This window comes from Fusarium redolens (genome assembly GCF_020744475.1).
Source record: "Fusarium redolens strain MPI-CAGE-AT-0023 chromosome Unknown BKA55scaffold_17, whole genome shotgun sequence".
NCBI classification, from domain to species: domain Eukaryota; kingdom Fungi; phylum Ascomycota; class Sordariomycetes; order Hypocreales; family Nectriaceae; genus Fusarium; species Fusarium redolens.
The window spans coordinates 931,137-943,974 of NW_025763680.1; the positions used below are offsets into that span (position 1 = coordinate 931,137).

At 48.3% G+C, this 12,838-nt stretch overlaps 7 protein-coding genes across 7 annotated transcripts; 4 read left to right on the plus strand and 3 right to left on the minus strand.

Moving 5' to 3' along the window:
• The first annotated feature begins 1,308 nt into the window (after positions 1–1,308).
• Positions 1,309–2,858, plus strand: BKA55DRAFT_679700 (uncharacterized protein). Its single transcript, XM_046198183.1, has 2 exons — positions 1,309–1,575; positions 1,656–2,858. Exons 1-2 carry the CDS (start codon positions 1,501–1,503, stop codon positions 2,847–2,849), a joined length of 1,269 nt encoding a protein of 422 aa, XP_046044734.1. The 5' UTR covers positions 1,309–1,500; the 3' UTR covers positions 2,850–2,858.
• A 113-nt stretch (positions 2,859–2,971) lies between these two features.
• BKA55DRAFT_695151 (SnoaL-like domain-containing protein) lies at positions 2,972–3,421 on the minus strand (the record flags this gene model as incomplete). Its single annotated transcript, XM_046200126.1, has 1 exon — positions 2,972–3,421. The coding sequence occupies one exon, from the start codon at positions 3,419–3,421 to the stop codon at positions 2,972–2,974; it is 450 nt and encodes a 149-aa protein (XP_046044735.1).
• Positions 3,422–4,376: 955 nt separating this feature from the next.
• On the plus strand, positions 4,377–5,478 carry BKA55DRAFT_522482 (chaperonin 10-like protein; the record flags this gene model as incomplete). The annotated part of the gene is made up of 2 exons (XM_046188585.1): positions 4,377–4,713; positions 4,775–5,478. 2 exons carry the CDS (start codon positions 4,377–4,379, stop codon positions 5,476–5,478), a joined length of 1,041 nt encoding a protein of 346 aa, XP_046044736.1.
• A 1,106-nt stretch (positions 5,479–6,584) lies between these two features.
• On the plus strand, positions 6,585–6,920 carry BKA55DRAFT_544158 (uncharacterized protein; the record flags this gene model as incomplete). The annotated part of the gene is made up of 1 exon (XM_046190670.1): positions 6,585–6,920. The coding sequence occupies one exon, from the start codon at positions 6,585–6,587 to the stop codon at positions 6,918–6,920; it is 336 nt and encodes a 111-aa protein (XP_046044737.1).
• Positions 6,921–7,387: 467 nt separating this feature from the next.
• On the minus strand, positions 7,388–8,074 carry BKA55DRAFT_708902 (uncharacterized protein; the record flags this gene model as incomplete). The annotated part of the gene is made up of 1 exon (XM_046200749.1): positions 7,388–8,074. One exon carries the CDS (start codon positions 8,072–8,074, stop codon positions 7,388–7,390), a length of 687 nt encoding a protein of 228 aa, XP_046044738.1.
• Positions 8,075–8,812: 738 nt separating this feature from the next.
• Positions 8,813–10,380, plus strand: BKA55DRAFT_695154 (uncharacterized protein; the record flags this gene model as incomplete). Its single annotated transcript, XM_046200127.1, has 2 exons — positions 8,813–9,002; positions 9,083–10,380. The coding sequence occupies 2 exons, from the start codon at positions 8,813–8,815 to the stop codon at positions 10,378–10,380; spliced, it is 1,488 nt and encodes a 495-aa protein (XP_046044739.1).
• Positions 10,381–11,022: 642 nt separating this feature from the next.
• BKA55DRAFT_522261 (beta-lactamase/transpeptidase-like protein) lies at positions 11,023–12,651 on the minus strand (the record flags this gene model as incomplete). Its single annotated transcript, XM_046188564.1, has 3 exons — positions 11,023–11,440; positions 11,491–12,470; positions 12,523–12,651. 3 exons carry the CDS (start codon positions 12,649–12,651, stop codon positions 11,023–11,025), a joined length of 1,527 nt encoding a protein of 508 aa, XP_046044740.1.
• Between the last annotated feature and the right edge of the window lie 187 nt (positions 12,652–12,838).

Here is a 12,838-nt window from a genome sequence, read left to right on the forward strand (position 1 = left end):
GAACATTAGGAGAATTACAAAGTACATAGAATGAATGATGCATGCCTATAGGTTATGTGCGGACTTCCTAATGACCCGAGGATCCAATAACTGTGACGTCAAGCGATAGCTTGAGTCGCAGCATCAGAGCATCTCACCCCCGAAGGCTCCGATCGAGTGATTACCGGTGTGAATACTGAAAGTTGAAAAGGATAGCTGCCCAATCAATGCAACCCATGTACCAGTCACTGCAATTGCTTCTTTTCCCCGGGGGGATGGCTTGACTTGTTCAAGCCGACTTGAATATATTGAACAGGTGCCGGGGTGATAGTCTATAATTACGTACTGATAGAACGTTCAAGGGGTAAAATTTGGACACAACAAAACGTGAATACAAACGAATACACGAATCTGCATCAGTAGACCAAATACATATAATGTCTGACATAATGATTGGGACCGTTGGTTCCAGATCAGGGTGTTGTGTTGTTAGTGGAATTCTCCGACATGGAAATAAGTTTACTGGCCGTAACAAGGGTCTTTTACCCCGTCTTATCTATGCCCATGGAGAAATAGATAAAGGAATATCTAGTTCCTGGTGATCTGGATACCTCTATCGCTCAGTCACCGATAAGGGCAGGATTTCAATCCGATAGAAAGAGTAGTATCGTTTAAAGTAGGTAGCTATAACCTAGTAGATTAATATAAGTAACTAAGGTAGGTCTTTAGTTGGATAATAATTAATCCTTGGCCTCCGGTTTTCATCTTGAAGGCTACCTTGTTATACCTTTCTCTCTCTTGGATCCCTCGGAGCGGGAACGTCCCAAGCTAGCTAACTCAAAATATAAACAAACCAATAAGTAGGGCCAAGTCTCGTCATCATGAGCATGAAAGTCACGGTTCAAGCATAAGCACACCTAGCCGTGTCATCAATCAGCTCGGACACATATTTTCGGAATGGAATGAAATCGAAATCCGGATATAACTCCTTGACATCCAAGTATCCCAGGTATCGGGCATACTCAGGGTATTATCCCCTCGCACACCAGTGGAATAAGTGTACTGGGCAGCAGCTAATGCCTGTTGAGCTCCCTTGTCTTCTAAGCCAGCAGCCTATAAAGATTCACGCCCGCTATTCAAATTACGGCCCCCCCACCCTCCTAAGAGCAGATCCGAATACAACTCATTTCCACATCCAACCGAGACCCTCCCTAGTCCTTGAGTTCCGCGCTAGTTCCAACCCTAACCTTATTAATAATCTAGCCCAGACCCGCAATTTGTCTTCACAGCCTATGCCGAACGGCCTGCAATTTGTCAACATATGCCACACTTTTAACTGGCCCGAGATGGTTGTATGATGTATCTGTTGATTATCTAAGGCAAGGCAGATTAGGGTCTCCGCAATTTGTCGCATCGATTTATCAACTATGGGGGTAGCCCCTTCGATCATGACCACTCGCGTTACCTGGTCAGCGCATCTTTATCGACAACACCTCAATCCTACCTGTCTTGTTGACAGAAATGGATAACTCGCAACCGGCTCGTCGTGGCCGTCCTCCAATCCAAGACGGGCAAGACGTGGTCAATAGTCAGCAGGTCAGTGTGTGGGTGACAAGAAGACCCGACCCGCCTGCTTCGCAACCACCAAGAAGCTAACGACGGCCCTCTCGCTCTAGAAGAAGAAGCTAGGGATGCGTCTTGCACAGAGGTCGTACCGCGCCCGGAAACAAGAGGCTCAAGAATCCCAAAGGATCCGGGCTGAAGAGCTTAGCCGCGCTCTGGACAACGCATTGGCAACCTTTTCCACACTCCATCGGCGTATTCTCGATACCTCGCAGGCTCGAAACTCGCCGGATGTTCTTTTCCATCTGAACGATGCCATGGGACAAATGGCTGCCATTGCATCTAGCACGAACAAGATGTTACCCTTGACGCATGCTACAGATGATTTAGGCACTAGCTTTCGTCAACAGGCACCTGGAGTGCTGGCTCCACATCAGTCAGCCACCGTAGATTCCGGGGCTATGACCATATCTCTACAGACAAGCATTTCCAAACAGATTCCAGTGCCAGCAAGGCTCTTTCGAGCCTGCTTCGAGCGTGTGGTGTCCATCTTATCTAACAGCACGGTAGATAGGAGCCAATTCCCAGCCTTAGCTCTCCCTCTTCAGTTGCTAGGTGTAGAGCTCCTGATGGTCAATTCTCTGCGAGGCCTGTCGCTATTTCATGCTTCCGTGGGTGATTTCAAGTATCCGCTGCACTCCGCTCCCCGGCTCCCGAACATGTACCGCGTTGTTGAAGGTGAGACCAAAGCCGTGCTCAGAATGCCAGCTCCGTTCTTGCAGCAGATCGTGAGAGGTAAAACAAGGACAATACTAGACACAAATTTTGCGCACCTCCAGGGAGAATGGCTTGAGGCTATGGATGTAGAGGAGTACCTGGAAGAGCGGGGAATCTATATGTGCAACACTGTCACGAGCGGCACAACAACTACAGGTGACACCATGTATCAACCGTCTGTCCCAGGTAGCGAGCAGAGCATACCTATGGAGCAACGCGCCCCTGTGTCTTCATCGGCTGGGTTTCCTGGCCATGAGCCGGCAGACTATTTGGTTTTCGGGCTTCCGGGGCCGAGACAATGGCTGCGTTCTGCCAACAGCCAAATCCATTCAAGCGCTATAGCCGGTGACCTACAGTCGGACTTCAATCAACAGACCACCCAGGGTATCGAAAAAGCCTCCCGGGTCACTGTCGACCTTGACAAGCTCGTGCATCTACTCGCGGAAAATGCCACCTGCCTTGGTCCTGTTCCAGGAATCCGAAAAGCTGACGTGGACGCCTCGATTCGAGGATCTATCACTTTATCTTGAAAGTCTGTAGAAATCTATCACAGTCCATCATTCATTCCTACACTTGGTGCAAGTCTCTGTGTATAACAACACGGTGTAATAGTCTCTCTAGCCGTTCCTTCGACACATCCACTAACAAGCCACTATTTGGAAAGCAAGGACAAATCTCCACTAAGAGGCGCTGCCAAAGTGGCGATACGCTCAGCGATCTTCCAATCTTCTCGCCCATCAAAAATGCCCTTAACAAGCTTGTCTTGATACAAGCCCCAATTAGTCACACGTTTGCCTTCATCCTCGCCCACGCCGAATACATCAGCCGTGCAATACGTAGTGGCGTTGGCAGTTTTTTCACCTGTGATTTCGATGAGCTGCGTGGCTAGAGCATGTTGTGTTTGGAAATTCCCGACCATGCCCTGCGCTGTCGCCGTGATTGCTGTGACCCCTTCAACAGGGCCGCCAGGCCCAGGGAAGTCGACCTTGGCGTTGTCAAGGAAGGCGTTTGAAAAGGTGTTCCAGTCTTTGAGATCAACACCGATGCAGTAACGTGCGATGCAATTGCGGATGAGTTCGTGGTCTGAAGTAGCTGGGGCCATTATGATTGGTTTTGTGGAGTTTGGCTAGATAAATGGAAAATGCTTCTCGTTGATAGGTAATTGTCAAATGGACTGGCCTTCTTTTCCGTCTATGTAAGAGGGAGGGGATGAGAATATAAATAAGTTCTTTCAGGGAACGGTTGCTCTACTAGAATTTGGAAAGTCTGCGTCAGAAAAGCCGCGAAATCCGCGGTGTGACCGCTAAGTCAATAACCATAGAGTTAGTTTCGCTATCAAGATTTCTCTAGCGCAGCACCGCTATGTGATTACAAATTAAATTAATGTCTATATGGTTAATAAGCGAGACGCGGACTTTCCACGATACTTATTGTAATTGCGCAGATATGCAGTACAGTAGGGGCAAAAAGTACACTTGTAAATCTAACTCAGGAAATAACAGTAAGTTGGCAGAGGGGGTTTTAGAACGCCATATTAGTCGCCACTTCCCCGCCTTTCATCAATAACGCTTAAGACCCACTATGGTATAGTAAGCAATTCTATAGACAAATTACGGTACCCCCTCGCTAAGGTTGCTTTCAGTACGTATTTGCGTAATTTGTAACACATGATTTAGCTTCCCAAACTCTATTTCTTCGTCGGATTGAGCTATGAAGATTTCTGATTGGTTAGATTAGACCTACAGTTGAGGGAAAGCTTCTTTCCCTTGCACAAGCCGTTCTAGTAACAGACGGCCCTATGCGAAATGCGAATTAGCAGTGTGGGTAACATCAAGCCACCGAGTTGGCCCTTATCACTTGGATTTGTCTGGCACAAGCGGAGATATGCGTCTGATTAGTAACAGTGGGCTTGAGTCCTAAACCCGAATGTCCATGGTGTTGTAGATTTGATCGTGACCGACAGACAGTACTAGGTATATAAAGCATGTCTGTCGCTACACTAAAACTTTTCCTCTCAGCCAGAAACAGCAGAATAAACAACATCACCATCAACAATCATGAAGGAAGCATACATCAACAAAGACCTCAACGTCGAGATCCGCGACGTTCCTGTGCCTACAGCTGGGCCGGGTGAGCTCCTCATCCGCACAGTCGTGTCAGGCACAAACCCCAAGGACTGGAAAATGCCCAAGTTGATGGGTGGAGACCCAGCGAATCATGGTGACGATATCGCCGGCTACGTCGAGGCGGTCGGCGAAGGAGTCACAGGATTCCGTCCCGGTGACCGAGTTGCTGCTTTCCACCAGATGTTTACTCCTCATGGTACCTACGCAGAGTACTCAGTGGCGGCCGCTAAGTCAGCATTCCATCTCCCCAATGCCACCACCTTTGAAGGTATGAGTTTCCTTTTCCTTTTGCATATATGATATATGCCTCTTTTCTGACACATACACAGAGGGCGCCACGATACCGCTCGCCAGCATGACCGCTGCTCTTGGCGTTTATCAGAGACTCCAACTGCCTCTACCATGGAGCCCTGCCACCGTCCCAACGCCCCTGGTGGTTAACGGAGCCGCAACAGCTGTGGGAGCCTTCGCCATCAAGTTTGCAACCCTTTCGAATGTTCATCCCATCATCGCCATCGCAGGAAATGGTATTCCATTCGTGGATACCTTACTTGACAAGAGCAAGGGCGACATCATCATCGACTACCGACAGGGAGCCGAGTATATCAACGAGCAGCTTCGCAAGGTCGCAGAAAAGCATGTTATCTCTAATGCCTATGATACTGTGTCAGATGAGGCAAGCCTGGAGATGCTTTCCAAAGTCGTTTCTGCAGAGAACGGAAAGATTATGAGTGTCGTTCCTAAAGAGGACGAGGTAACTCAGGGAATCACGGTGCTGGGATCTAATGTTGGCCATATCCACGAGACCGCCAAAGAGGGATTCAAGGTTGGCAATGCAGAATTCGGTGCTACCCTTTACAATCTGGTTAGTCTTGGCCTGGCCGACGGCTGGTTTTCGGGGCATCCTTACGAGGTTGCTAAGGGAGGGCTCGCTGGACTCGAGGGTGCTTTGAAGGATCTGGAGGCGGGTAAGGCATCTGCAAAGAAGTATGTCTTGCGCTTAGCAGAGACGCCCGGAGTATCTAAGGAGTAAGGGAAGGTATACTAGCTATAATTATAGACAACCTTTTATCTAGTTCTCTGCCTTAATTTAACTCTGTTATATATATATAAAGCAAGCTGTTTTATATACTTAATTTATATTTTAATATTTTCTATAAGTAAGTATTCAATAAAGGGAATTAATAGGGTATATAATAGTTTAAATATAAAGGCATAATATAACAGTTTAGGTTCCAAATAGGTAAACTAATCTATATTAGTTGTTATATTTACAGAGTTATAGGGCGTTATACTGAATAATAGCAAGGTATTATGTTAATTAATAATTAAGTAATATATGTTAGGCTTATTAATATAAAGAAGTTTTATTAATAGCTAGTAAGCTTTGTTCTATCTAGTGCTAAAAGAATGTGTATATATACTGAAGTGGCTTACTTTAGGGCGGGTAAGCCTTTGTCAAAGGCTTACGATGTCCTGGGTAAGCTTTGGGGCAAGGCTTATTACTCCTTAGGTAAGCCCAGATAAGGTTCACTTACGTATAGGTGAGCCGTTGTCTGGTTGGTGAAAGGATATGGGGTATATATAACGTAACTGCTGAGGTTGTAATAATTAAGTAATAGTTTATTTTTTTATATTTTTTTTCCCCCTTGCTTTCAACCTTGTAAGAGGCCATCTAGCTTTTTAGCTTTTTTATCAGTAACGTAAACAAAGAGACCTCTATAGCAGGCCATCATAACAGAAGTCAATATCAGATAAGGTTTATCTGCCTCAATGACGCGATTGCTGCCTTAACCAAGCAGTACAAATACCAGCTGCAGGTCTCTCAGCAGCTGGATCAACCTTCTTCCTTCAACCCACCTAAAGGACACGCCTGATTCATCCATCGCACTTCCACTCAAAGGTCAGTCAGAGCCTAACCCAGTAGAAGATTGACCAGCAAACTCACAAGTACGTTACCGGACCTGACTTTTCCTCTGTTGGTCACACTTGCTGACATCAATCATAGCCACCGTCACGATGCTTCGCAATAGCCTGCAGCCCGATCAGGGCTAATGCACGACCAACCACAATCTCATCGATGCGATCGGACCGGCCCTAAAGCAAGCTGCGGGAAGAGATTGCCGCGCATTGCGTACAATGGCCGCAGCCATCAGGAAGAACTTCTCGTCAAGGGGGAAGTCTAGCCTAGTCAGGATGGTTGTCTTTGATTGCAGCCTGATCGAGTTGATCAGTCGTACGGATCCGGGTTACCTAGGAGGCACGATATCTCCAGCCTGGATTGACCGAGAGCTATCTGGATTGAAGAAGCTAGAAAAAGCCCTAAGGCACGACTGGCCTCTAACGGCAGAAGAGGCAGCTTTCCTTGCTGCCTTCACGGGCTCAGCCCGGTATGAAGAGTGGCTCATCAACGTGATCATAGAGGCAGAATGGGTACTCTGCATCCTCCCTATCGTACGCAAAAGAGTTGGATGAACGCGGGGTAAAGGCGGGGTTCTGTGAAGGAATTGTGTTGAGTTTTGTGTAAGTTAGTTGGCGAAAGTCAAATCGACCTCAATCAATTGAATGCACGTGGTGGGGCACGTGACCAATCAACCTTGCGTACGAGAACAGATAAAGTGAAATCAGTGAAAAAGCAGTGGTCTAAACTGGGGTAGTAATAGTTTATATAATAATAGTATTAAATATAGAGATCTCTTATAACATTAGTTCACAAAGGTTAGATTTCTTAATATAGGAAAGTCTAACCAGAGCCCAAAATAAGAATATGGTCCCAGATCTAGTCCCCGCTAAGGACCCTGGCAGGGGTATACGACCCAAAAAAACGGGCCTACTCAGGCACCTCAGCTTAGCCTGCCTCAGCACTAACTCAGCTTAGAGCGGCAGGAACTTTGCTCTAGAAACGGAAATGGACTTTGGTGTGTTGGAGTTTCGTCTCTGAGTTAATTGGTATCGCAGAGAAAGAATCTCTGCACGTTCGGAAAGATGTTGCGCAGGTTCCATAGAGTTGCAATGCATTTCTGCCTAGGCCAAAAGTCATGACCCATCAGAAAGGATGTCAAAAGATCCACCTGAGAAAGCTCTTCCTGGTAGCTGAGGTCCCGGGCATCACCCTCCACGAAAGTAAGACGATGGTCATACCCACGACGGACCGCATCCGCCTTGGCACATCTGTTCGCTGGACCGGCAGTGTCAATGCCGATACCAGTAGATCCCGGGAACCGGTCCAGAATCTGCATAAGTCTCTCACCGCTGCCGCTTCCCAGGTCCACTGCTGAGTTGAACTGACAAACCGATTTGTCCAAGGCATCGAGAAAGACAGGGTCAATGTATTGGAGGTCTACTTCACGGCATGCCAACGCAATAGCTGCCGAGTCCCGAGTGAAGTATTGTCCCTTCCGGTTCCTGTTCCGCAATGCATACTGGGTACGAGCGAAGAGGCTTCCGGATCCAAGAGCAAGCCAATGAAACAGGCCTTTGGTTACATAGGCTTCTTCCAAGAGTCTCCCCGGCTTGGCATGAGTCCCATCACGCTCAAGGGCTTCGACCGTGGCGAGTGAAGAAACTAGGGCATCCATGGAGTCGAAGTGAAGATCGTGGTCAGTTGCGAATACGCCAATATCCACCATCTTCTGGTTTCGGACTTGGTCGAGAAGGCCAACTTCCTAGGCGGCCGCAATGGCTCCAGCTGCAATATAAGAGTTGAGGATCTTTGCGATACTCTCTTTGGCAGAGTTGGAAGCGTTGATGGCGGATTGGTTTGAGCTTTCTTTGAAAACTTGTTTGTATTCCTGATTTAGGCAAGATAAAGTTGTAAGCTGTAGAACGATTTGTGAACCAAATGTATCCTTGTAAAAGTAGGAGTGGATGTTGAGGTAAAAGAATGGTTGGGGACACTTCACTTGCGCTTCGTCCTAAGTAGCCTTCTATTGCAGGGGATGGGGATGAGAGTGGGATGTTAGGCACAATGATCCTCTCATGGAGGATGACTTTGACCGAGCTAACCCAACTGCCGAAAAGGTTGTTTCAAGGACGTAATGCGATCTGCAACTGCAAGAGGTTCGTCACGGAAGAGACAACACCACGAGTAGGAGTAAAGAGCATCACCCACGACGAAGAGGATACTTGTGCCCATGACAATTGTGATGCTGGAGGAGGACGGATGTGAACCATCCCTTAGCGATGTGCAATGCAACGCTCATGAGAATGCGAAGTATATAAATGGCAGAAGCTCTCCGTCACGGAAGAACCAAAAAATCAAGAAACACAACAGCCTTACACAAGACAATACTCAATTTCAACTACCGTTCTTCTATCTTGCTTCTCACTACTATCGACAAGTCATCAGGTCCACTGTCGGATCCCCAATGCCTGGCATCAGCAATATGCCCCTCACTGAGAAATCGGTCACTACCATATCTGCAGCTGAGAGTCTGGGTGGCGATCCAACCAAGGATACAAATCACGGTAGCAACAGCCCATACGGATTCTACATTGACAACAAAGGCATCGACTGCGATGTCATCGAACGCCTCCGCCACCAAGTTGTTGACAGCGGTCAGGCAATGGGGCTTGATCGGCGGAGTCTCGAGGCGGGATTGACCTAAAACCAGCTTGATTCGCCTCTCTACACCCAGCTAGGACCAGCGATGAGGATCATCTCGCCGACTTTTTGGGTGTCTCAGATGGTGACGTCTTTGTACCGTGCGCCCAACGCTACGTCTTAGGGCCAGAGACCATTCCGGCTTTGGTCGATGGCACGTTCGCTGAAGTTCCTCGTGGGGCTCGGTTCATCCTTGCAGGCGCCAACAACGTTTTCTGCCAGAGCGAAGCCAAGGATAAGATCCTAGCTGAGCTTGACGCCGCAGGTATTTTTATGTTGCCCGAATGGGTTAGCAACTCGGGAACAGCCAACCTGTTCATGAGAGCCTGCAGTGGTCTTGCGTTGGAAGGTTATGGAGCACCCACTCTTGAAGCATGTGCCAATGACTCAAGGGCTTTCGTAAATAGCCTTTTCACCAATGTAGCAAGCAGTGCAGATGCAACAGCTCTGTGGATTGCTTGTGAGAACCTGGCAGGTTTTCGTAGACAATTTGGCGCAGTCAATCTTCTGGGCATTAAGAAGATGTCACATCTGACTCTCACGACCCCCAACGTCCCACGCGCAATTGAGACCATAACAAAGGTGTACGGCGCCAGCGTTAGCCCTGATGGAAGTCTGCATCAACTGCCGGGCGCAGGTGATCCAACGTTAAGCATCAACCAAGCACCGGAGGGCGCCGGGCCTACTGACATCGGACTTTCTGTCCAGTTCTGTGTCTACAATCTGGAAAGAGCTCGTAGCGTACTCAGCAGTGAAAGCATCTCCTTCGAAGAGATAAAGTCTAAAGATAGTTCTCCCGAGCATGTGCTGAGCTTGATTGACGGTTCAACTGGTCAGATCGATCACTACGCAGCCATCATGCCTGGCTCAACAGCCGCAAGGATATTCCACGAGTACATGCTGGGTTTCACACCAGTGCGAACCTTTACAGTCAGGGCGGGTGCCACTGCGGAAAGTGACGACGGGCTGATGCATGTTATGGGTCTTCCGTCCGACGCCAGCCGCGTCATGGTTCTCACCGAAGGTCTCACTCAGGAATCAGTCTTTTACAAGCTTATGGAGAGCCACCACGGGCCATACCTCCACCATATGGCTCTTCAAGTCGACAATGTTGATCTTGTCTTTGACGAGGTCAGGCGGAAAGGATGGGAAACAACCGCTGAAGAGCCGAGCTTTGACCTCGCTACAGGCCTTCGGCATTTCTTTCTGAAAGAGGAGGAGACAGGATGCATCTTGGAGTTCATTGGCCGTAAGGCGGAGAATGCAGGGGCCTATGGGAGCGGGTCATCTGAATTTGGCATTGGGAACATTGTGGCCCTGCTAGGACTCTAGATAGTTCATCCACGTAGTGACTCTTGTCAGCGCGTATGAGGGCAGGCTTAGAAATCCTATGTTGTAGCTTTGCGTCTGCAAACGCCCATGCATTACTAAAGATTTGAGTGTCCCACAGTGAGTTTTACGGATAGCTTACTCGGGCCGAGATGTCAGAGTTCGTTATTTAACTTTAGGAAACGAGATAAACGATTTCAACGGTTTTCATGCAAAGCATCGTATCCTGGCTAATCAACAGCCTTCATTACGTAGGGCTTTGCATCCACGAAGTCGGGATTACCCCAACCGGAACTAATCTGGCGAATGGTATGCATGCATTGTTCTTCAACAGAGGCCAGGCCGCCGCGGATGGGCGGGCTGTCCCGCCCAGGGTTTGCAGTGTCAGATCGAAGTGTGCCGTCCAAGTACCCTGGAAGCAAGCTGGACCGACTGAGCGCCTCCACCCTGGAAAAGCCTTGTTGCCTCTTACGTTCTCCGGCATGAAACACGGAGAGCACGAGTGCAACGCCCCGAGAGTCCGAAATTCCGCATATCAACTTGAAGCAGTCTGAGGTTTCGTCACGCTCCATTGAGAACATGAACCGGTCGTATCACCGAGAAAGCTGAATAACAGTATAGTTAATTCGTTTATCTCCTGCTATTCTAAACCTTAGATAGAAATACCTCATAGCTTGAATATTTCTTGGTAAACCTCAAAGTGAGACCCAAAACCTCAAGGTCGACCCCAAGCTTAAACTCTGTGGCAAAAAACATCTCTGGTACCCCCGGGGTATCCATAAGCGAACTAAACATCACCCAGAAATCCCCAGAGACGTGACGGAGCAATACGCGGCTTCTCCAAAGCACGTCTGTGCGATCAGCAACAAGGTCCTTTGGCCCTGAGCTGTCTGCCCTCTGAGCAGTAGTGAAATCGAAGACGCCGTAACCTGGATGATAGTATTTGCCTGCAAGCTCTTCAACATCAACCGAGGGCTGGCGGGGTGTCGATGGAGCATTTGGAAAAAGGGTCGACACTGCATTCTCAGCGTCCTGCTGTCTCTGTCGCTCCGCTTCTCGAGCACTGTTTGAAGTCAGTCTTGGCTTCGCTTTCCCAGGGTAATCTTAACGTACTCTTTAGCGACGTCGTACCGCTTGTCCAACGTGACTTTGAGTTTGTCATTGACAAGTCGTCGGACAATAATCTCTCTTACTGGAGATGGGTGATTTGCTAGGACAACAACACCATAGTCCACTTCTGGTAGCCAGTAGATCAGAGCGCCATGTGCTGTTGTAGATCCAGAGTGCCAGTAGACAACATGGCCATCGATTGACGTCCTCCACCAAGAGAGCCCATACAGAGAAACGTCTGTTCCACGGGCAGGGTCTGGGTTGTCAACAATACGAGGTCTGCGTATGTCCTTGTGCACCTGTTTCGACAACGGAGCGTCTTGACGAAGCAGGCATTTAATCCACTTCGTATAGTCAACGACGTTGGAAATAATAGCCCCTGCACCACTGAGAATATCCGTAGGTAGTTGTTTAATAGACCTATGACACTTCTCTGCCTGATCCCAGTAGTAGCCTGTTGACAAGTGCTCGGGCGCGTCTTCGGCTTCCTGCAAGTCGAGGTATGTAGAGTTCATACCAAGAGGACCCCAGATAGTTTGTTTCAACACATCACCGAGCCATTTACCGGTGACTGTTTCGATGACAAGAGAGAGAGTAGCATAAGCCTCATTGTTGTAAGAGAAGCTTGTTCGCGGTTGAGATTCAAGAGGAGAGCTACGAATGTTCCGTGCGATATCTCTGATCGTCCATTGTCTGCCATCCTCATGTAAGCGAATACCTGCGTCGTTGTTGCTGAGGCCTGCGCGATGGCTTGCCAGGTCCTCAAGCGTGATGTTGTTCGTTGCCCAATCATCTTGGGTGACAAAGTCCTCACGAATGATCGACGAAACTCTAGTCTGCCAGCCATCGGACAAGGCAGAGTACTCTTTGCTTTCGATCAGATAGGCCAAAGCTGTAGTGACAAATGCTTTAGTTGTAGATCCTCCATACCAAAGGGTTTCTGGGGTAGCGGGGATGTCTGGCAATGTCGCGTAACCAAATGCCTTTCAAGTGTTAGAAAGATGAAATTTTGAAGTTGACGCGGGTCGAACGAACTTGAGAGAATACTTCATCCCCATCCACCACCGCGATAGATGTTCCAAGAAGCTTCCATTCATCCATGGTCTCCGCCACGAACTCGGCGAATTCGGGAGTGAAGGGGTCGTTTATTTCGGCGCCGCCCATATTCTCTGGCCGATGCTGTCCAACTCGACTTTATAATTGATGCAAATGTCTGAATAGAGTATCCTCGTGACTAGTCACTGGCTTTACTTAAGCTGAATTCGTGCTTTGGGCTATGAGCATCTGGCGCATGCACGAACGATGGTGAGGACAAAGGATGAATCTCGCTAGAACGAACCCTATAGTATGA